The 22040-nt window shown below is 37.7% G+C and overlaps 2 protein-coding genes across 52 annotated transcripts in view; one reads left to right on the top strand and one right to left on the bottom strand.

Annotated features, from left to right (window-relative positions):
• LOC118265206 (ATP synthase subunit delta, mitochondrial) overlaps positions 1–2831 on the top strand; it is a 122446-nt gene extending 119615 nt beyond the window's left edge. The window contains exons 1-6 of one of the 2 annotated variants that reach the window (XM_035578000.2): positions 136–301; positions 738–855; positions 1229–1319; positions 1636–1742; positions 2199–2303; positions 2675–2831. In XM_035578000.2, the coding sequence (XP_035433893.2) occupies positions 739–855; positions 1229–1319; positions 1636–1742; positions 2199–2303; positions 2675–2740 (486 nt within the window). In that variant the 5' untranslated portion in view covers positions 136–301; position 738 and the 3' untranslated portion in view covers positions 2741–2831. Of the gene's footprint in view, positions 1–135; positions 302–737; positions 856–1228; positions 1320–1635; positions 1743–2198; positions 2304–2674 lie in introns of those variants that run through there. The other variant, XM_050705882.1, reaches the window with a different exon arrangement.
• A 116-nt stretch (positions 2832–2947) lies between these two features.
• Positions 2948–22040, bottom strand: part of LOC118265174 (cell adhesion molecule Dscam2) — a 60351-nt gene continuing 41258 nt past the window's right edge. For 20 of the 50 annotated variants that reach the window (XM_050705857.1, XM_050705853.1, XM_050705847.1 and 17 more), the window contains exons 15-41: positions 16183–16302; positions 15922–16095; positions 15746–15834; positions 15461–15668; positions 15199–15355; positions 14866–15117; positions 14635–14745; positions 14099–14340; positions 13837–13992; positions 13610–13758; positions 13395–13527; positions 13094–13203; positions 12852–13011; positions 12455–12606; positions 12289–12371; positions 11819–11995; positions 11638–11702; positions 11453–11554; positions 10867–11064; positions 10290–10466; positions 9189–9287; positions 8093–8265; positions 7834–7947; positions 7383–7521; positions 7007–7168; positions 5819–5879; positions 2948–4753 (exon numbers count right to left, since the gene is read on the bottom strand). In XM_050705857.1, coding sequence (XP_050561814.1) covers positions 4675–4753; positions 5819–5879; positions 7007–7168; positions 7383–7521; positions 7834–7947; positions 8093–8265; positions 9189–9287; positions 10290–10466; positions 10867–11064; positions 11453–11554; positions 11638–11702; positions 11819–11995; positions 12289–12371; positions 12455–12606; positions 12852–13011; positions 13094–13203; positions 13395–13527; positions 13610–13758; positions 13837–13992; positions 14099–14340; positions 14635–14745; positions 14866–15117; positions 15199–15355; positions 15461–15668; positions 15746–15834; positions 15922–16095; positions 16183–16302 — 3842 coding nt within the window. In that variant the 3' untranslated portion in view covers positions 2948–4674. Of the gene's footprint in view, positions 4754–5818; positions 5880–7006; positions 7169–7382; positions 7522–7833; positions 7948–8092; positions 8266–9188; positions 9288–10289; positions 10467–10866; positions 11065–11096; positions 11271–11452; positions 11555–11637; positions 11703–11818; positions 11996–12288; positions 12372–12454; positions 12607–12851; positions 13012–13093; positions 13204–13394; positions 13528–13609; positions 13759–13836; positions 13993–14098; positions 14341–14634; positions 14746–14865; positions 15118–15198; positions 15356–15460; positions 15669–15745; positions 15835–15921; positions 16096–16182; positions 16303–17980; positions 18275–19147; positions 19436–21349; positions 21635–22040 lie in introns of all 50 variants that reach the window. The other 30 variants (XM_050705840.1, XM_050705844.1, XM_050705830.1 and 27 more) reach the window with 6 other exon arrangements.

Below are 22040 nucleotides of genomic sequence, written 5' to 3'. Positions count from 1 at the left end.
TTATAGAAATTGAAAAAATAAATCAATTGTAAGTTTTAAGCAAAAATCTTGGTAACACTTCGATCAAATGGCAAAATAATATGAAGAAAGCAAATCAATGTTTCTTTATATCAATCAGAAACGGTCATAATTATATTTTCATTGACATGTATGTACTTTCGTGAGCCGTACTAAGGTTTTCCGGCATGGTAAATGATTACTGGCAACACTTTATTCACTATCTGTCAAGTGTAGTCAAGGGGTGCCGAGAAAAACTGAGTTCACGTTAGAAATTTAATAAATTCCGCTACAAAATATCAAAGTAAGATGAAAAACGTTCATTTAATATTAAGTTATTGTGAGCAAACCTAAATAAGTTCAAGTTTGTAGTTCAATACAATTTTGTGCTTTACTACAAAATTATTACATAATCCAGGATTGTTTTTATGATAAAAAAGATATTTTATCCTTTTTATACGAAAAATTAAGATATATTTCAATTTATACTTTGTATTACATATTAGTTACGTTTAACAACCAGTAAATAGTAAATAAAATATTTTGTTTTGTAGGTTAGGAATTAAATGTTCAAAATTGTTATATTGTACTGAAATCATAAATCAGATTTGTGAATATTTAACCTTAACCTTAGAACATAGGAGCATGGGTCTCTAGGGATTTTCCTTACTAATAGTTTGCATAAATATGTATTACATAGAGGCTACAATTAATAATTCTGTTAAAATACCTAATTACAGAATGGCTCTGGCATTCCGTGGTGCTTTAAGATCTGTGGCGAGGAGGCTCCAAGTGCGTAGCTACGCAGATGCTCCTAAAGGTGACGAAATGGCACTTACATTTGCTGCTGGCAACAAGGTAATTATTTCGATTTACTATTAAATTATATTTGTAGAGTTCAAATTGCATTTAAATTAATACTTCTTTCAATTAAAATCTACCACTAAAACAGAGGCAGAGACATGTTCAGAATATCAGTTATCAGTAAAAATATCAGTAATATATTAATTTAAGAATCTGTTAAATGATGCTTTGATAATGAACATAATCTATTTTATTTTTATTAATAATGTCAAAGCAGTGGTCACTTCACTCCTAGATTAACAAAATTTTAAAGTGGCAATGGTAGACGGACATAAGGTATAGAAGATTCTGTTCAGGAATAACATAGACTTACTTTTAATCAGTTTAATCCGTTTCTAAATTGTTAATAATATTTTTATTATTACAGGTATTCTACGACAAAAAAGTTGTCAAGCAAGTTGATGTGCCATCAATGAGCGGAGCATTCGGTATCCTGCCTAAACATGTCCCCACTCTCGGTAAGCTTATTGCTTGTTGCCTAGAGAACAACATTAGTGCTTTAGATTTATTCAAATTAGCTTTCTGGTTAGAAAAAACAATATTACTTACTTTGCAATTAGAAATGGGGTGAAGAATTTTTATTCCAATTGGTTTGTGTTCATCAGAAATTGAAAATTTTTTTAGTGATAGTAAATGGTTAAATTAAACCTACCTACTAAGTGAGGCTGCTCTTTGTCCTTTATTAATTAAATTGAAAGAAAAGGTCAAAGCTCTTTGTCATTATACAATTATGGTTCAATGAAGAAGTTTCAATAATAATATTATTTATTTCAGCTGTCCTGCGCCCTGGTATTGTTACTGTGACAGAAAATGATGGAAAAGTTAGCAAAATCTTTGTATCTTCTGGCACGGTCACAGTTAACGATGACTCTTCCGTTCAGGTACATATTCTCTATATATATTTGCAGTATGTTATAAAAGTCACCTTCACCAATGTCACTCCTTTAAAGGAGTACAGTCTAGAATTTGTCAACTTTAGAAATAATTCTAAATTTTATTATAAAAAGGGTCTAGCAGATAATAAGATTTAAAACAAGAGGCAAAATGAATAGGCAATTGATAAATGATATTTATTTTGCAAATAGGTTACAATATAATTCTTTTATACGTCAATCTCTTAAATAACAAGATGAGGCATTTCCTATCTGACTACCCTGAGAAGGAATGCTGAAACAAAATCTGAGTCTCTTTTAAAGTCCAGACAAAATCAATTAAAGATGTCGGAAGATGAGAAATTGGAATTAGACTGCTGAAAGTGTAAACCAATGTTGCCAGCAGTTTTTAGGTATCACACGTTTTTGTATGTATTTATTGACCTCTTTATATTCATATTCTAGGTTCTTGCTGAGGAAGCCCACCCTCTGGAAAACCTCGACCGAAGTGCAGCCCAGGAGGCCCTTAGCAAAGCTCAGTCTGAATTAAATTCTGCTGCTAACGAAAAGGTGAGCATTCATTTACATACTCTAATTTACGCTTTCATCCCTTAGGGTAAAGCAGAAACATAAGACTCCACCTCCACCGAGCAGCCGAAGAGTACCAGGTACTCTTATTATATTGTTTATTGAGAATCTCTGTATTGAGTTCAAAATATTATGTTCTCCAAGGGTACATTACTAAAGCTACTTACATTCATCCTCTGAAAGTCTCTCAACATGGAATATATCTTTGGCTCTTCTTAGGTATATTGTGCTGGGTTAGGATTATCATGAAGGTTTTCAGATACTCTTTAGGTTGGATATTCTTTCAGCTATCTTACAATAGTACATCATTATTTCTTAGTGATACTTAATCCTATAAAATTGTTGTTTTGCAGGCCAAGGCTCAGGCCGCCATCGCCGTAGAAGTCGCCGAGGAGATTGTCAAGGCTGCGTCTGGTTAATGTGTTCGATCGACACTGCCACCGAACAGTTAGTGTTAAAAGAACTATTTAATTTACGTCTCTGTATGAATAAACGCCGTTTCCAGTAGAACATATGTATTTTATTTATATAACATTTTAAGTGCAGATTAATATTATCTGTAGTTAGAATATTTTATATATGTAAGGGTGTACGTAACTTATAATTATAATTAAAACAACATTGCGTAGTTGACATTTGAGTAGTTTATTTAACACAAATCAAACACTTTGGTACAGTTAGTTAGCTGTGGTTATCGATGTCATACCGCCATAAAAATTACGAAACTTACTTTAAGTGGCTGCAAACCAAACGCACATCGACAAAAGCGAAAATATATAAACAATTAATTTCTCTCCACTGCCAATACAAATAAAATTATGGTACAAATTTTAATTGAATTATTTACCATAATAATTTTGAATAAATTTTATTTATTTTGTTGACATTTCAATTTTAACTAGATTTTCATTTAATCGAATTCTAATTGGAAGGTTAAGAGAAGATTATGTTGCTAGGAAGTCGCGAAAACCTAACTACAAGCCTACTTTGCGAAGCTTACACCACAATACACAACATATAATGGGAAACACCTAGAAAATGACACTCGAGTGTCTTACACCTAGTCGTCTGCGTAATATAGAAGGATAAAATTACGATTATGATTATTAAAAATGCACCTTACTGTACTAGATTAATATTTTAAAAGATTATTATAAATTCCATGTCAGCAGTGTTTGCTATGGGTTACATGTGTCAAAAATTGAGTAATTCCTTGTTATTTTAGATAGGTAACTGTTAATATTATCATTAGTATGATACGCTGTATTTTATGCGTTTTGAAGAGTAGTACTAGAATTGATTACCATTAAGTTTACATAGGTAGTTATAATGCGTAACGTGTGTTACTAACTAGCTACGGATTACATAGTACTTTGTTTAAAAGTTGATTAATTGCTATTAAAGAAATTTATATCCTAAACTTATCCTAAGTATACGCATAAATGCCAAAATCAAAACCAACATGTTTGACACAAATAGGACGTGTGACAACAACGAAAAAGACAAAGAGAATAATTAAAAGCAATAACGTTAAAAGGAAGCATCGTTACACCACTCGGTTGTGGTCACCTAATATTACCATCCTAAGAGTATAAATAAACTTTACGTCGATTATTATTCCATGTAAAAATTAAAAATGGGATAAAAATACAAAATATCACATACATTATTACATGTTGAGCTTAATTTAAATTTAATCCCAAACACCCCAAAACCAGATACATTTTACTGAAGCTTTCTTTAAATTAAGCTGAACAAATAAAGTAAACTATAATTACAATAAGAATTCTGTAGTAAATGTGTTGGGAGTCGAGTACGTAGGATGGAGGTATAATATATAATGACTTGGATAGGACATATCGCGTCACCTATCTATTTAAGCAAATATATCAATTTGAGATAACTACCACAACCATAATTTTCTGCTTTTTAATGGTAATTCTACCGTGACGCGTTAAAGGTTTCTCTAATTTGGGAAGGTAGACTCTAATTTGTACATTACTCAACTTTCCAAATTTACTACAGATAAAGTAAGGAAAAAGTAAATAAGTAACTAAATAAAAATAGTAAAATGTCCAGCCAACTAAGTTGGGGTAAATTTAAAATTAAATAGCAATACAAAAATGCGACACACAAATAAAACTGTAAAAAAGAGTAGATTTGGCACGGTTATCACCATCTTGCTGAAAGGTAGACCAAATTATAGGGCAAAAGTGCAATTGATAATTTATGTTTAAAAAAAAGTTCTGCAAAGCTTGCGAGCGGTATATCAGCAAGATGGTAATGGTCCACTAAATTAACGTATAAAATGTGCGTGTGTCGCCGCGCTGTGACACGGGGCCCAGTTTACAGGTTACACTGCCACAGTATCGTAGGCTGTGAGTCCCCGCCCGTGGACTGCTTGCTGGGGGATTGGGGTGGTTGCTTCTGGTCTGTAAACACGGTACCAAACGTTCATGATATTAATTTACTGATCACGTGTGCGCCGAAATAGGGTACATTTATACATTTTTAAGCATAAAAGTGGAGCCTTAAGTTTAAAGACAGGCATTGATAAACATTTTTTGAAGCATTTGGAAAACCATAGCACTGCTAGTATTACTAAAGGGTGGGGTTCTCTATATGAGGAACACCAATATAGGTATAGGGTCCGCGCATTTGGCCACTATTTACAGTGTATTAAATAAATCTAATGTAATGTATAAAATGTAGCTAAAGAAAAACCGACTTGAGGGACCAAGTTTCTCTTATTAAATGATAAGCAACTAAATCCATCACGCTTGGACTAAAAAGTAACAAGTGCCAGGGTTCTGTTCTATGTCATATTGGGCTATCATTATACATGGTATGTACATTTCATGCGTTTGTTATGGGCAACGCAATCTTCACAAAATAAAACCAAATTAGCTGAGGTATACATAATAAATTATTCGCCTTACCATTCTGGGAGCAAAACATAATATATTAGTGCACATTGGTTCAAATGTTAGCCACAAAAGGTTAATTACGAAACAAAAATATCAGGCAAAATTAAGGTGGAGTATATTCTTTTAAAAATGTTCGTTTTCACATACTTTGACTTACTGTTTCCTGTAGATCATGGATGCAGAACATAACACATGCTTAATAACGAGCATAGACTAGTACACAATGCTTTAAAGGTAAATGAATCTATCACGTCACAATGTACTCGTGCTAGCGCTCACACAGGGATCCGGCTCACGTATTAGTATGTAGTGTTTGCAGTGCGTGTGAGTTTGTCAGTGTTCAATCTTGCATTTAAAGGGACACTTTTACTTATTTACTTTATTGTCTCAACTAGGTTGAAAACATATTTATTTAATCCTTCCTTTAAAATATATGTAGTTATAGGAACTTTTAAAATGTTTCATTCTTAGATATTAGGTTTGTGCTTTACAAATAATAATGAAATTAGATTAACTGTAGTGAGACAGTGTCTGTTGAGGGGTAGTTTGTGCAAGGCCTATTAAACTGACCTGTCAATGAGTTTCCTCATTTCCTCGCTGTGCAAGCCGTCCTTAGCAGTGTGGGCCCTTACTGCAACAACACACAAGTCACGACGCGCTCTATACTAGCCACGACACCCGGAGCCGCCTTCTACACGACATCGCGAATAATAACCACGTAATATCCATGCTTCAGTTAAACTATTGGAACTATTTTATACTTAAGTATGTATGTATGACTTTTTTATTAGGTGGTTGTTGTTCGCGCATGTCCGTCTCCAAAACACGTACTAAATATCTACAGAATCATTTCAAATATAGTAAATTAGTTAACACAATCACGTCTAAGCACATAATAAATAGAAACATATGAACTGATTTTAAAGAAAATTATTTTAAAATTTTCCCAAAGTAAATTTGCACTTGCCAAGATTAAAGCCAAATATTTTTCTAGATAGAAGTAATGTCTTTAATATTGTTAAGTGCGAAAGGTAAAAAAATATAACAAGTAGATGTAATTTTGAAAATAAAGATAGGTAAGCCAATTACAAGAACTCTAATCTTGAAGCTTTTCAATTTGTTATTACTGGTACAAATTTTGCATGCTGTCAGTCACAATAATTAGAAACATAAAGGAATCAAATAAATTGATCCAAAACTTTTACCGTCTTCTGTTCAGGTGACACCCAAGTGTGCATAAACCAATTCAACAATCAATTTCAAATTAATTCTAAAAGGTTTTCTAAAATTAAGGTGGTTTTGAATTAGTGGAATTATGGTACTACTGATATAAATAAGTAAACCATACTTTTTCTTGTATTAGCTTTACTGGGTATTAATTTTTCTAATCATAGGTAGCAGTATATACATATGTATGTATTTGTATGTAGATAACATAACATCAAAAGTAAACAAACTTCTAATTGGAAGGGTACAAAATTAGTACCCAGAAAAGGAATTTGATATATCTGAAAAAGCAGCATATAATAATAATCACTGCATAAATATGTGATACTGATTATCAAGCAATTTCATAAAAAGTATGGCTTAAGATTTGCAGTTTATCAACAGTTGATCCAGTTGAAATTGTGTCCCTGTCAGAAGTTGCATTCAATTAGCTCTTCTGTGTAGATTTATGGGATATTTTTTGACTGTTTTGCAATTAGGTAAATGGAAGGAATGTGCGGGTCACTTATATTTTGTTAGTTTCTTACGTACCGGGATAGTTGCGTGGCTGGTCGCATTCGGCTTCGGAGATTTCGTTCGAGTCCTTGCTTTCATTGAATGAGGAGGAGCAGTTGTTGTCGTTGTTGGCGTTGCGTGGAGGGGGTGGGGGAGGCTCGGGGGATCCGCCGCACTTGCGGGTACCTGACACGTAAGCTACACAGGGGTTATGTTATATTCCCAACTAATACATTTTATACACAATATTGTATTTGTAAAACGAATTCTTGTTAACTTATTTCAGAAATAACTACAATTTATGTAAAGTTTCGTCAAAGATTAATATTTATTAGCCTATAAATTTTGACTGTACAAACAAAAATTCTAAAACCCAAATGTTAAAATAGTTACTTGATCAACTAGAACTTACCAATGCTAGGGCGAGATCCATAGTGATCGGAGTAGGGAGTGCCGTAAGCGCCGGTGTATTGTTCGTCTTCGGGAGCGCAGCAAGCAGGCTCGTCGTACTCAGGTCCACAGGCGTACATCGGGCGAGAGTAACGGGCACGCTGGGGGGATACAAAGGAAGTATATTACATATAAGGTATTCCATCCACTTATTTTCTCTTGTATTGTGGGTGCGTTTACAATTCCACATACAATATACATCAAACTCAGAAGTACAACAATTTGTGGATGACACAAATAATAATGTCCCGTGCGGGAATCGAACCCGCAACACGTTGCAAACCAGTCGATACCCAGGCACTGTGCCGTTCACGCAGTCATACTACATATTTGGTTTTTGGATATTTTTGCACTAGGTAATGTTAGCGGTCAATAATAGTAACTACATATATTGGTAAATTCTTTGGTCTTACGTATTGGTCTTCTTCAGCGCAGGTGGCCGGGTCGTCGTATTCGGGGGCAGTCGAGTAGATGGCGCTCTGTCCTCCCTGAGAGTTCTTGCGGGCATAGCGGCTGTTGGCACGAGGCTGCAACGACATTCATTTTAAAACCGACTTTCTTTATTCACCTTATAATCATTATTAATATTTTTATTGAAAAAGGTCATAGTTATATGGAATAGTTTGTGCCTGTTTGCAGTTTAATAAAAAAAATAGTAAATGTTTCACGTACCATGCTCTGGGATCCGGCGCGAGAGTGAGCTGGGTGGTGAGGGTGAGGGTGGGCGAGAGTACCGGCGTGGGCGGGGTGGTGGTGCGGGAAGGCCAGCGCCTTGCTGGGGTCCATCTCCTCGCGGAAGCCTAGCAGGTGGAACGTCGCGTAGGGGCAGATTTCGTCTTCCATGCCTGTTCATACAACCAAACACAGGTATATTAGACATTGAATTACTTCTAAGTAATAAACAATTGGAATACTCGATTACACTTTCTCCAAGTTTCACTTTGCTGAAAGTTTGGAATAAAATAGTACTCCAATTTGCTTACTACTGTTATTCATTTATAAATTAGATTAGTGATAGTGTCACATCCACTGCAATCTCCTGTGAATTAGCTGTACTGTTATTGTCTTTTCATGCTAAAATATATTACCTAATATTTTAGTTGTCACTCAATAACACACATTTATATAGTTTACATAGCATATTAATATTATTCTCTCTCCTAATAGTTAGTTAGTACCTACCTATTTAAGGTTGTTTTTGTATTTATTGGACAAACAAAACTCCACGGCAGAGTATTAAAACTACTAAGCAAATAAAAATAACTGGGGTTAGAAAAGTGCAAACAAAATTACGTAGACATCATGCAACTTGATATAAAATAATGATTAATTATAATTATATACTCACTCATTTGTTGTTAATAGTTGGTCATTCCATCATTCAGATAAATATGTTATAATTATGTAGTTACCATTCTCTGCAAATCTGTCTCATAATCCAAAATCCAAGGCACAATAAAGAAAACATTTTTAAAACTGAAATGTCTTCTTACCAACACATGAGCATAAAACTAACTTTAATGAATACTTATATTTAAAAATATTTTTTCTTTAAATTCAGCTCAAAAAGTCATAGCGCGGTTGTAGGTGGCGCTGTTGTCGTTTTATAGGTGGAATAATTTTTTACTCTTAATTTTGAATTTTCCGAATAAATTGACAAGCTGGTCTGCTGGTCTCAAGCTGGTATCTAAATATATTATTTTTAAAGTAGGCCTATGCTATTATTGTGTTAGTTGTATGCTCATGTCGTGCATGCAGTTGGTCTGACCTGTGGAGGCGGTGTCTCCGGAGCCGGCCCTGCGCAGGCGCGGGCGACGGACGCGCTCGTAGTGGTGGCGGCGCGGGTCCCACGTCGAGTGCGCGCCCACTGAACCACACTAACGTTACGCATGCTAACACCCAACATACCACTCAGCTATGATCTTACTCACTTTGCTTTAGATTGCCTCTATAATATTTATTGAATCGAGTGATTATTTAAGCCTCTACTGACTACTTGTATTATGTTTGTAAGCCGCCCACTACATGTAAGATAATTAAATTAACAGCGGGGGCCGAAACGTAAAACGAAAGGTATAAATCTGATAAAAAGTGAGTTTGATTGTACTTGAGTGGCATTGTACCATAAATGGGGGTTTAACTTTTGGGTCAAATTGTTGTATTTTTTGGTATGTAAACTGAATAATTTTATGGAATATTAATATTTTTATTCTCTACGCTGTAGGTACTGTACAACGAAATGACCCGAACGTTAAGCTGAAATTAGGAAAATTTAAGGTAATATAAAATACAAAGCTAAACTAAACATAAAGATTTGGACATAAACTTGCAAGTAATAAATTATATAAAACATAGGTACTAGGTAGCTGTGGCCTTTACATAGAACATTTTCCTTGCACATTGATATTGTAAAACTATTACAACATAGCTTTCACCATACAATCACCACTAAGTAAAGAAAGAAGTAAAATGAAGCACAGAGAAGAATCAGAGCGAAAGTCGTGCAAAAAGAAGTATAAGAAACATGAAGTGTTATACATAAACCATTACCTCAAGTAAAGTATCGGTGATTCCTTACCGGTGGTCAGCGACTTAATGTTCCAACTACTTGAAAGAGTGATTGTGTGAAACTAATAAGTATGTGGTGGATGATCGATCAGTGATCAAGGTGCGACAGATCATACTGTCAATTACTCAGTACGCCGTTCTAAGTTTTTTTGAAATGTCTGTACCCATCTAAAAGACTCTTTGATCTTTGTTTTGATTTGATTTTTTTCTAAGAGATTCCAAATTGTCACGTCGTGATTTAATCGTGTAAGAGGTGAAGTATTAGATTGACGTGTGAAGCTGTATACAGTATGGTACTCACTGATGACGGCCTGTCGCTTGACGCGGTCGCACGTGTTGTAGTTGGAGCCGGGCACGGGAGGCAGCTTGCGGTTGGGGGGCGCGATGTAGCCGAGCTCGTCCCTCAGTCCGCCGCGCTTGTCCAGCGTGCCGCCGCCGCCGCCCAGCGCAGCCTGCGATGCGTTGTACACTGCGTCGTCTGACACAACACAAATCCGTAAGCTTCCTTTCCTCTACTACTCTTATCATTTTTTACCCTTCTACTCACGTATTCTGGAAAGCTTCAAAAGACTGAGCTCTTAGTGCGACTGTTAATTTTGCGACAAGAGCTCTATGTTATTTATTATTTTGTTACAACATCGATTAAATACTTGTTTATGACGAGCAAATTATATTAAACCATGAATTTGGTAAATCAAAATATAAAATTAATGATTGAAACTTAGTAGTCCATGCTAAGGATCAGTATGGGTCAAAATATAATTGATGACAGATAGACATATAGAAATGATTAATGATTAAGTAAGAACTAACGCTATAAAATCGAATTTGGGTAAAATAAATAGTAATAAAGCGGCGTGCCATGCCACCATACATACAATACATGTCCTTCTGACCTCGCAGGCGATGTGGGGTGTTCCTGCGAGCTAAGGTCAAACAGATCACCACCACGCCTACGATGAACACCACGATCGTTGCCAAAATTGGTACTAAGACTTCTGGTTCCAGCCAAGCCTTGACCCAGGGGGGCAGTTCCTTGTCGGTACCGACGTTGCCAGGTAAGGGAGCAATGGTTCCTAGAATAGCACAATAATAGATGAAGATTTACCTTTGTGGTGGTCCCGAGCGCCTCGTACTACGCAAACGACTACGATAGCAATGATGATAACAAGGATCGCGGCGACTACGGGCACGATAAGGTTAAGATGCGACAGGATTATCTTGAGAGTCTGTTCGGTGGTAAGAGTGCCGCCGCCGACCTCGCGCGCGGGCGCAATAGTACCTGAAATGCAAGCCCCACGTTACTTTGATCTAAAAACACCGATATAGGGATGAAAAAATTAAAATAAAAAGGCGATGCATTTCAGGTACGTTTTGGTAAAATTATGACAGCAATGTTGTGAAGGCTTTTAGCCATAAATAAAAGTAATTTCAAAGTATACAAAGTATAAGCGAGTGACTAACCTCCGGTCATGGTAAGCGTGGCAAATTCATATTCGGCGACGTTGAATCCAGCGTTGTTGTGGGCCGTAATCCTCAGTACATACCAAGTGGCAGGTTCCAGATCTACCAATAAAGTAACAATATTACTACCAACCTTTACACGCTAATTATGTAAGTAGGTAACTCCATATTTGGAAGGTACAAACCGAGTACGACGAAGTTTCCGCCAGGTTTCACAGCGTTGGAGATTTGATTCCATTCAGCAGCACCCCTGATACAAGAAAGGGTTGATATTTATTTGTGACCAATTTGTGTTTATGGTTTCAGACGGATCTTTACAAGTATTTTTATGAAAGTACAGAATAACGGCGTAAATGTGAAACTTACTTCTTCTTGTTCTCAACGACAAAGTGGCTCATGGGGCATCCGCCGTCCAACCATTGTTTGAGGTGCAGAGTCACTGAGGAGCTTCCAACTTCGATGAAATCAGCGGCGCGAGGTACCGGGGGCTTGGAACCACGAGTGCGGGCGATCACCACGTCTGAAGCCTCACCAGTGCCGATGCTATGCACAAAACATAATTAAAAGGTTTTGTGCTATACTTTTATTAAGGATCAAAGTATCACACGTACTATTGAGGGGAAGCAACTGTAAATGTAAATTAAATATAGTACCTATTCTTCGCAGTCATTTTATGAATCTCATGTAATCTGCGATAATCCTATTGACATACGCCGTAAAATATTCCAGACTTGAAAGAAGAACGGAAACTGACAACCTTTCCTCGAGAGTGGCGCTTAAAACTAGCGTACAGTATAGGAAATGTGTAGCGTTAATATGTGTGTTATAATGCTTACCCATTGTAAGCTGTAACGTAGAGTTGATATCTTGATCCGCAGAAAAGGTTTTCCAAAGTGTAGGTGTCAGTGGTGCTTGGAATCTGTAGAAAAATAAACGTTTTTATACATATAGGTACAAAGAAAAGGAAAGTTAAGATTAGTAGTAAATTATTTATTTATGTACCTGTACGGTTTCCCAATCTCCAAATTCTTGTTTGTAGTGGATGGTGTATCCTGCAGCGGGCGACTGGTCTACTTCGACGGAAGGCTTCAGGCGGAGAGTGAGAGAGGACACGGACGACGACGCGATGCTAAGCTGAGGCGGGAAGGGAGGAGCTGCGGGGAAAATGTGAGTTACACTTTTCTAATACGTAATACGTATTTTTCTCTACAGAAAATATAAATGATGTTATTCGTAATAAGTTTTATACAAATAATAATACCAATTATTTTGATTGGAAATTTGATGTCATATGAAATTAGCTACGGATTTAAACTATAAATAAATGCGGATCTCCATGGACCGAGTCCCAAGTATCGTACTCTTAGTACCTATAGTTTTAATGTAGAGGGATACTCACCGAGTACCGAGAGCGTGTGGGTAACAGTGTCAGTTCCGAATTGATTGTCAACATGGCATGAGTATTCGCCGGCGTCCTCACGAGCTACACCAGCAATCTGCAGGGATCCTTCGGGCAATTGACGCACACGTTCCGAAGCTTCCAGGGGGTGGCCTTTCACCTTAAATTATAAATATTTATTCGTGAACAAATACAAAGTTTAAATTAAACGCCAATAAAATTATATGGGTGTCTCTAAATACCTTCCACAAAATGTTAGGAGGAGGAACACCGACGGCAAGGCAGGGCAGTTTGACATCTTCCTTGTAGGTAGCAGTGAACGATTCATCGAATGATGCGATCTTGGCGGGAACTGAAAGAAACAAATAACACCAATTATACTAACGAATTATACGTAGACACCGTGAAATGTAAATGTCGTTTTTGTCTCGAAGTAAAATGGTTATGTCTCGGTAATACTACAGTTTTACAAAGAGATAAAACGTGTTAAACAAAAAAATAACCGATGAACCATTGTAAAATATGTACATAGTGTTTTTGTACCTTTGTCGCTTGGGCTGCATGAAGCGGTGGCTGAGGGTTGGCCTTCGCCGATGATGGTAGACGCGGTGACCCAGAAGTCGTAACGGCCGGCTTTCAGTTCAGTTGCGGAGTAGCTAGTTTGAGAAGCTGGTACCTACATTACAATTATAGAAAGTTAAATATGACTGCATATTATCCATTAATCTATTAGTTCGTGTACTGAGACAGCTACTGACCTTGTTGGGATGGGGTTCAGCGTTCTGTGCCTGAGTGTAGACATTGTAATGAGTAACAACACCGTTGGGTTGCGCAGGAGGCCTCCATGACACCAGGATCGAGTCTTGTCCCATAACTAATGCTTTCACGGCACGAGGAGCTTCGGGTACTGTAATAAATCATGACACATTATTAAGCTCTCTATTTGAACTATTTTCTGTTATTAAGTTTGGAGGTCCGCACTCACCGTCTTGTTCAGTTTGGCAGTGAATAGGTGCAGATCGGACGCCATCGCCTCCGTTGGTAGTCGCAAGCACTTCCATCGAGTAGTTTGTGAATTTCTTAAGTCCGTGGAGGATAGTTTCGCTGCTGGCCGTAATCTTGGTATCCTTTGACTTTTCATCTACAAAAAAAAAACATCAGTATTAAGTGATATATAAATTACTAACGAAAATAAGAAAAAAAAAATATAGTTTTAATTATAATTCGAAATGCTGTATGATACTTACCATACCAAGTCTCGCTAGGTCCGTAAATCACTTTGTAAGCCTTGATAAGTCCGTTGGCAGCAGCAAGAGGAGGAGACACCCATGATACACGGATAGTTTGTGCCGTAAGCGTAGTGCAGAGAACGTCTTGTGGTGGAGCAGATGGGGCACCTTCAGCGGTATAAGCTCGTACTTCTCCGGACACGGGGCCTGATCCCATCTTGTTGAACGCTTGTACTACAATGGCGTATTGCGTGTAAGTCCTGGAAACAGATTTTGGTTTAATTGACTTATTCTTTAAAATTTACTTTTATGTTACTATCAGTAGCAAAAACCTTCCGACCTATCTGCTAAGCTTAGCCAGAGGTATCATCGGTGCGTTAGCAACTATGTAGGATATTGTTTAACTACGCCATCGCGATCATTAATATCATCGGTTTTCGCGTATGTTCCTCATAACTATGATCTCTGGTCTACTTGTAAAGTTACCCTGTCGAATAGTAACGTGTGTAAGCCGTACAACATTATTTAACATAATTATTTTAGTTCAAACTTACTTCAAGTTTAGAATGTCCAGGTGATGTTCTTTGCCAGATTCCTTAGAGATGTCGACGGTTTCAAACACGAAGGACTTATTGCTAGACGCCAGTTTGTAACCAACGTAGTATCTGTAAACATATTAAAATTTTATTAAAACAGTGCATCTCTTTTTTTACCGACTTCCCAAAAAGGAGGAGGTTCTCATTATAAATGATGACGAATGATTAAGGAATTAATTACTTATTTACCCTTGGAGGTCACCGTTCCAGTCTTGTGGTGGGGGAGGCTTCCAGGTGACGCGGAGGGTATGCTTATCAACGGCATCAACTTTGCAGTCTTGTGGGGGACCAGTGGGGGCTTCTTCAGCGGTGATAATGGTAACAGTCTCAGATGGCTCAGAAGTTCCCAGTTCATTTTCAGCAACAATCCTGATGTGATAGGCAGTGGCGGGTCTCAAGCTAAACACTCCTGCTTCAGTCGTATCTCCGGGTACAAGAACTCTAAAAAAATAAGACAGTTGGTTGGTTAGTGAAATACATTGTAGTTTACATTCTTTTGAGCAAAATTGATTGAACATTTACCTGTCAATGTCTTTTTCCCAGTTGCCCTTGGCTCGTTTGTATTCAATGAGGAACTTCTTGATTGGAGAGTTACCATCATAAGGAGCTGCCCATGACAGTTGCACGGTCCTTCCAGATTTGTCCAAGACTTTAAGGCCATAGGGAGCTTCGGGTACCTCTGTAAAATAATGATAACATCAGTGTATTAGCTCTTTGATTCTTTTTTATTTTACCGACTGTGAAATAGCTTAACATAATTATATTGCTATGTTAACCTAATTACCTTGAATGATCATGTTGATGCTGGTATCATCAGAACCAAAAGCATTGGTAGCTACACAAGTGAATAGAGCGCTATCTGATCGTTCGGTCCTTCGGATGCTAAGGTCGGAGACAACACCACCAGGCAGGATTTCTTCGCGAATGGTGTATCGTGGGTCAGATTTGGGTTCGAGGCGTTTGTTGTTCATGTTCCAAATTATTCCAATTGGCTGTAATGTAAAACAGTAGCAATAAGAAATGATTCTTGAGTTGCGTCTAAATTTGAACTTGGTTGAAAATAAGTTACCTTTTCTCCTTTAGCTTGGCATTGTAGGACAGCGGGTTCACTTCGGCGAGCAGTCTGGTTTCTCATTTTAATTTCGAATTGGGGTGGAGCTAAAATTTTACGTAAACAATATTATGATTGCACTAGCATAGCGGTTAGCAGTTTTTATTGAGCACTGATTAACAATGAAAATTTACCTTGAACGCTAATTAGAATAACAGCAGACAGTCCTGAACCGATTCCATTTACAGCTTCGCACAAGTAGTATCCCTCATTCGTTTTCTGAATATTAGCAATTGTCAATGTTCCGTCCTCAACTTTTACGTTAGGGTTGTTTGGTTTAAGATCTTTGTAATCACCAGGGGTATCACCTAAAACGAGGACACGATATATTTTATTTTGTTCATAGTTAGTGGTAATATTTTGATGATGGTAATAATAATGTGTTATTGTATTACCTTCAGCCCGCTTCCACGTCACTTGGGGCTTAGGGAACCCATCGGCTTTACATTCAACTTTAGCATCAGAGCCTTGTGCAAATGCCTTATCAGTGGGCTCAATAATCCAGCGGGGGGGAACTGAAATATTACCATTCTGTTGTAGCACGTGTCTTGTTGCCTTCATACGTATGGGGCCAAAATTACACATTAAATTGTTTTATTAATATCCTCTTTTGTTTTTATTTGTTGAGGATTTATACTTTATTATTTTCAAATATGAGAATTTAATTCGATATTTATAAAAGAATATTTGTACTTTAATTTCAGTAAACAAATGATTCTAATTTTATAAGAAAACACTGAGTTATTACTAAACTTTCGATTTGATTAAATTTACTTTAAATTGTTATTAAATCTAATTCGCAAAACTAGGGGGCCTTGTTCTTTGATACACAATAAATATTTAAGTATATTTGAATATATTGAAAAAAGAAAAAAACTATCACTAAAATTTATTTTAGATTTCTGACTTCTATACTTGGACGTAGAAAGTTTATTCAAATATACTTAAATACATTTAAAAGCTTCTATAACGACTAATCACATTTAATTTGAATTCTAACAAACTACACATTGTGTATAAGCTTTTATAAATATGTTATATCTATAGTAGTTATATCATTGTATAAGTGCTTTAAAGCCGCCATAGTAGCTTTTAAATGAGTCACATTTTAATGCTAGCAAAATAATATATAGGCATACCAAACTACATACCAAATAATATAAATTGGAGTTTATAAAAATAAAATAATAATAAATAAAAAGCAGAATTACACTTCACCAAGTTCACCATCAAAACATACAAAGCGCGCATCAAATATAAACAAATAATGTTAACAGTCATTGTAAAGTTAGAAAGCCAAGCAACAAGCTTTAAAGTAATGGCAATAACGCAAATTATTTTAATGAAACAAATATAAAGAAAGGAACCCAAAGGAGAGGATGGAATGGGGATAAAATAAATTGCACGGATAGGATGAAAAGGGTACGTCGATGATAGTCGCAGCCGGTTCCTAAAGCATTCGAAAAGACTGATCTAAACTCGCTTTTCAGATATTAACCTGATTGCATTAAAGTATTCACGGAAACGTGAACGACTTTCTAATGAAGACATTTAAGAAAAAAATAGATTTGAGAAGAATTCGTTTCACTACGGATCGACGATACCTATTTAGATTTTTTTTATCAAAAGTAACGTAATAATTAAAGCATACAATATCGATTCTACGCAAAGCTGGTCCGTGCTAGGATTGAAGGGTACACAGATGCGTGACGGTACCATGGACTTCTAGTGAGGCGGTATAGTTGGACATGCCAGCGGCATTTCGTGCGATACACGCATACAATCCGCTGTGCGACCAGCCTGCTGGGTCGATCAGAAGCAATGAAGCTCTCTGCGCTATTTTAGTTGCCGTCACGCCGGCTTTCTCCTTCAAAGGTTGCCCTTCAAAGTACCACTGAATATCGAGAGGTTGATCGCCCTCCGAGACCAAACATGTAACTTGACTGGCCTGCCCCGCAAACAGCGGGGTCTCGAACGAAAATGGAACTATGCGAGGCAGTACTGGAAATAACCATAGATTTTTGGATTAGGTCGATTAGGATACCATCGAGGCAGGCAATGTTAGCGACTAATGACAAAAGAGGTATAGAATGGTGTCTGTGAACGGCTTATCCTTTCAGGTGCGATATTGTGAGGTTAGTTCCCATATTAACGATTCAGTCGGCATCATAGCATTAATATATTCAGACGTGCCGTTGACGACGAGTGTCGCTGCATATTCTGCGCGGCCGGCCGCATTCTGCACGATGCACGTGTAGTTCCCTTGATGGTTTGCGCTCACGGAGTTGATAGTGAGGATGGAGGCACGAGGATTTAGAGGCATAGTCGTGATGTCTCGCTGGAGGCTCGAGTCTATAGTCTCGCTGCTGAACGTCCATGAGATGTCGAGAGGAAGATCTCCCTTAGTGGCGACACAATTCACTAAAGCTGTGTCACCGGGGTTGAATGGCACCTCACCGAAATTGAACGGCATTATCAACGGTGGAACTAGGACAGTAAAAAATTTATGGTAAAGTGAAAATGTGTTTAGGAAATTAAAGTTTTAGGTTACAAGGACGGAAGCGTAAAAATATACACTTTTGTTCGCACCCTTTACAACCAAATCGGTAGTATGCGACACGATCCCCGCAGCATTACTCGCAGTACAATTAAAAAGTCCTGCGTGTGTTGCATCGACGGACTCTATTGTCAATAGACTACTTCTTCTGTCGTTGTTACTAACACGCACTCCAGGAATAGATTTGGCAGATTGGTTATTGACTGACCAGTCAATAAGAACCGGTTGATCCCCGTGAGTTACAATACATTGAAGAGCAAAGTAATCTCCAAGAAAAGCCGGTTCTGGGCCGGCAGTGAAAGGTGCAATCTTGGGAGGAACTGAAACAAAGTTTATCTAAATGACAAAATAATAAGTTGCTACCGTAGATGAGACTAACCATAAACAACTAAATCTGCTGAATGGGTAGTACGGCCGGCACGATTCTCCCCGATACAAGTATAAGAACCGGCGTGTATAGCGTCCACAGATTCTATTATCAACAAGCTACTCCGCTTGGAATTGCTCACAACATAATTATTATTCCTTTGAGATATGGATTGTCCGTTAAACATCCAAGTAATTGTGAGCGGAAGGTCACCATAATTAATAGTGCATGCAGCTTGTAAATATTCTCCGACGTTGGTGGGTTTTTCGCCGAATGTAAATGGCAAAATGTTGGGAGGAACTGGAATGTCATAATTAATTCAAAGTGAAACTGGATAGTTATACTATATTAAATATTTGAGATATATGTTTCTAAAAGACAATGACACAAAAAATCTAATTTACCGAGCACCAGAATCGAAAAATAATTTAAGCACCGTTTATTATCAAAGTAGATGTGTGATAATGGACTCCCGCTTCATTTTCCGCAACACAAGTGTAGTTTCCAGCGTGATTGTGGGCTACTGAGGCTATGCTTAGAATAGCACTTCTCTCGCCTATGTTAAATACGGTTACTCCAGATCTGGGTTTAATAGGTTCGTTGTCAAAAAGCCATTTTAATCGCAGTGGATGGTCTCCCTCAATAACAGAGCAGGGGGTCGTTACTACTTGTCCAGAATTCATTGCAACTTCGCCGAAAGAGAAAGGTTGGACCACAGGAGGAACTAAACAGAAAGCAAGCACATCCGAGCTGTAACGTTTCAGTACCAATAACATTGAGAAGAACGGTGTGAGTGGTGATGCCTGCCCTATTCGCAGCTGTGCACGTGTAGTTGCCACTATTAGGTCCCAGGGCGCTGGGTATATCAAGAACGGATACACGTTCGCTTAGAGTTGTTGTCTTTATGCCCATTCTGCGGGAGACAGGATGCCCTTGAAAGCTCCAGGAAATGTTCAGGGGTGTATCGCCTTTTGAAACGTGACAGTCGAGGTGCACAGATTCTCCCGCAAATACGGCTTCGTCTAACTCGAAAGGTTTGATGTGAGGGACGACTGAGTAAAGAAAATATTGTAACGTTAGTAAATATGTACGTATACAAGGCGCATGCTGTGACATCTAGCGGAAATACCCTTAATGTTGAGTGTAGTGGAATATCTATCTTCTCCCGCTCTATTCCTGGCGATGCAGGTATAATTTCCACTGTGGGCTCCGGTCACAGATGCAATAGACAAAAATGATGTCTGCTCCGCCATTTTCATAGTTTTAATTCCCATATGAGTGGAGAGATCTTTGCCTTCAAAGGTCCATGTTATAGACATTGGTCGGTCTCCTTTACTGGCGTGACAGGTCATTTGTACTGATTCTCCGTAATAGATGGATTCTTCGATTTCAAACGGTAGTATATGGGGAGGGACTAATAAAAAGAAAATGTGATTTCTAAAAGTAAATCTAAACGTGCAGTATATCTATACACATATGGAATAATTTTCTTACAGTAGCTATTGTACTAGGGGAACACATCCAATACCATGAATATTGACGAGGACAGAGTGATATGCGCGTCCGGCTCTGTTACTGGCCGTGCAAGTGTAGTTGCCGCTGTGTTGGCCCATAGCAGTTGGAACACTCAACACTGAAGCCTTTTCTCCTAACTTAGTAGTCGTTACGCCCATATTATTGTGATAAGGAATTTCATGGCCTTCAAAACTCCAAGATATTTGAAGAGGTCGATCGCCTTTCGATACATGACAAGTAAGGTGCACGGATTCACCAGCAAATATAGATTCTTCAACTTCGAACGGAATAATGTGCGGTACAACTTGAATGAAAAAGAAAAAAGGAAAGTGAATGAAGAGTTTTACGAATGTGACAAGGGGAACCATTGAGACACGATAAAGATTCTAGCTCATAATACAAAATAAACCCAAATATGTCTCGTATGAACGACGCTCCTTTATAGAAGATCCGAATAGAAATTCTATTGCAGTATTAAAGTTGTACTTAAAGAAGAGTTTGCTATTCTGTGGCAACAGAACTTGAATTAAGAAAAGATTCGATTCGAGAGTGAAAATGTGTGTTATTCATAAGCATTACTAACGACAAAAAGTAAAGGGACGAAAAATGATAAACAAAAAATAATAATGATTGCTGTTTTCAGATATGCATACAGAACTCATGCTATTTCTGCTAGCAAATCTTAGAAACATTATGTCGCTATGATGAACTAAAATAAACCATGAAATATGATGAATAAATGAAACTGACCATGAACGTTAAGAACAGTGGAATGATTTGTGAAACCGGCTCTGTTAGTAGCTACGCAGGTATAGTTGCCACTGTGGCTAGCAGTTGCCGCAGATATTGACAAAAATGATGTACGCGATGTCATTTTGTTCGTCATAATATCTAGATGCGACGAAGTATTTTCAAACCCATGAAAGTGCCATTTGATGTCGAGAGGTAAGTCACCCTTGGAGACATGACAGTTTAGTTGAACTGGTTCTCCAGCAAACACCGATTCGTCAGCTTCAAAGGGTACGATGTATGGCAACACTGTTAATTCAGAAGGATATACTTATTGCGGAGTCAAGCTTGTAGCGTGCGAGAGGCAAGGGCTGCTAACGGGCATTGGGAGTACCATGAACATTAACTGTGGTTGAATGAACTGCCAGGCCAGCGGCGTTAGCGGCATGGCAAGAATATTCGCCGCTGTGGCTAGCTTGTAAACTAGATATCGTCAACAACGATGTCCGTTCGCCAATCTTCATTGTAGCTATTCCTTGATGTGAGGATAATTCTTGGCCATGAAAACTCCAATTGATTTTTATAGGTACATCGCCTTTTGATACATGGCATCCCAATTGTATTGATTCGCCGGCGAAAACAGGCTCTTCGGCCGAAAATGGGATGATGTGAGGAGGAACTGGTGAGGGCAAACAAAATATAAAAATAAATAAAGTAGGTAATGGTAACACACGAGAACAACAAGTGTACCCTGAACATTTAATGTAGCTGTGTGGTTGGTGCTTGCTACAACATTGGAAGCTGTGCATGTGTAATTTCCGGTATGTTTTTCGGTTGCCGCGGGAATGGCAAGAATAATACTTCGTGCGCCTACTTTCGTGATAACAACTGCGTCGGACTTTTTAAGAGGGTTATCTTGAAACGACCAACGTAAGTCCAATGGCATATCGCCTTTCGGTATATGACACATAATCTGTATGCTTTCGCCGTAAAATACGGCCTCATCAAACTCGAATGGAGAAATAATTGGTGCCACTGAAAGAGATAGTCAGTTTGGTGACAGATTTGTGAAACTAATTACATAT

The sequence above is a fragment of the Spodoptera frugiperda genome, chromosome 28 (genome assembly GCF_023101765.2).
Source record: "Spodoptera frugiperda isolate SF20-4 chromosome 28, AGI-APGP_CSIRO_Sfru_2.0, whole genome shotgun sequence".
NCBI lineage: Eukaryota > Metazoa > Arthropoda > Insecta > Lepidoptera > Noctuidae > Spodoptera > Spodoptera frugiperda.
The sequence above is the reverse complement of the archived record's forward strand: the minus strand, read 5'-3'. Positions and strand labels throughout refer to the sequence as shown.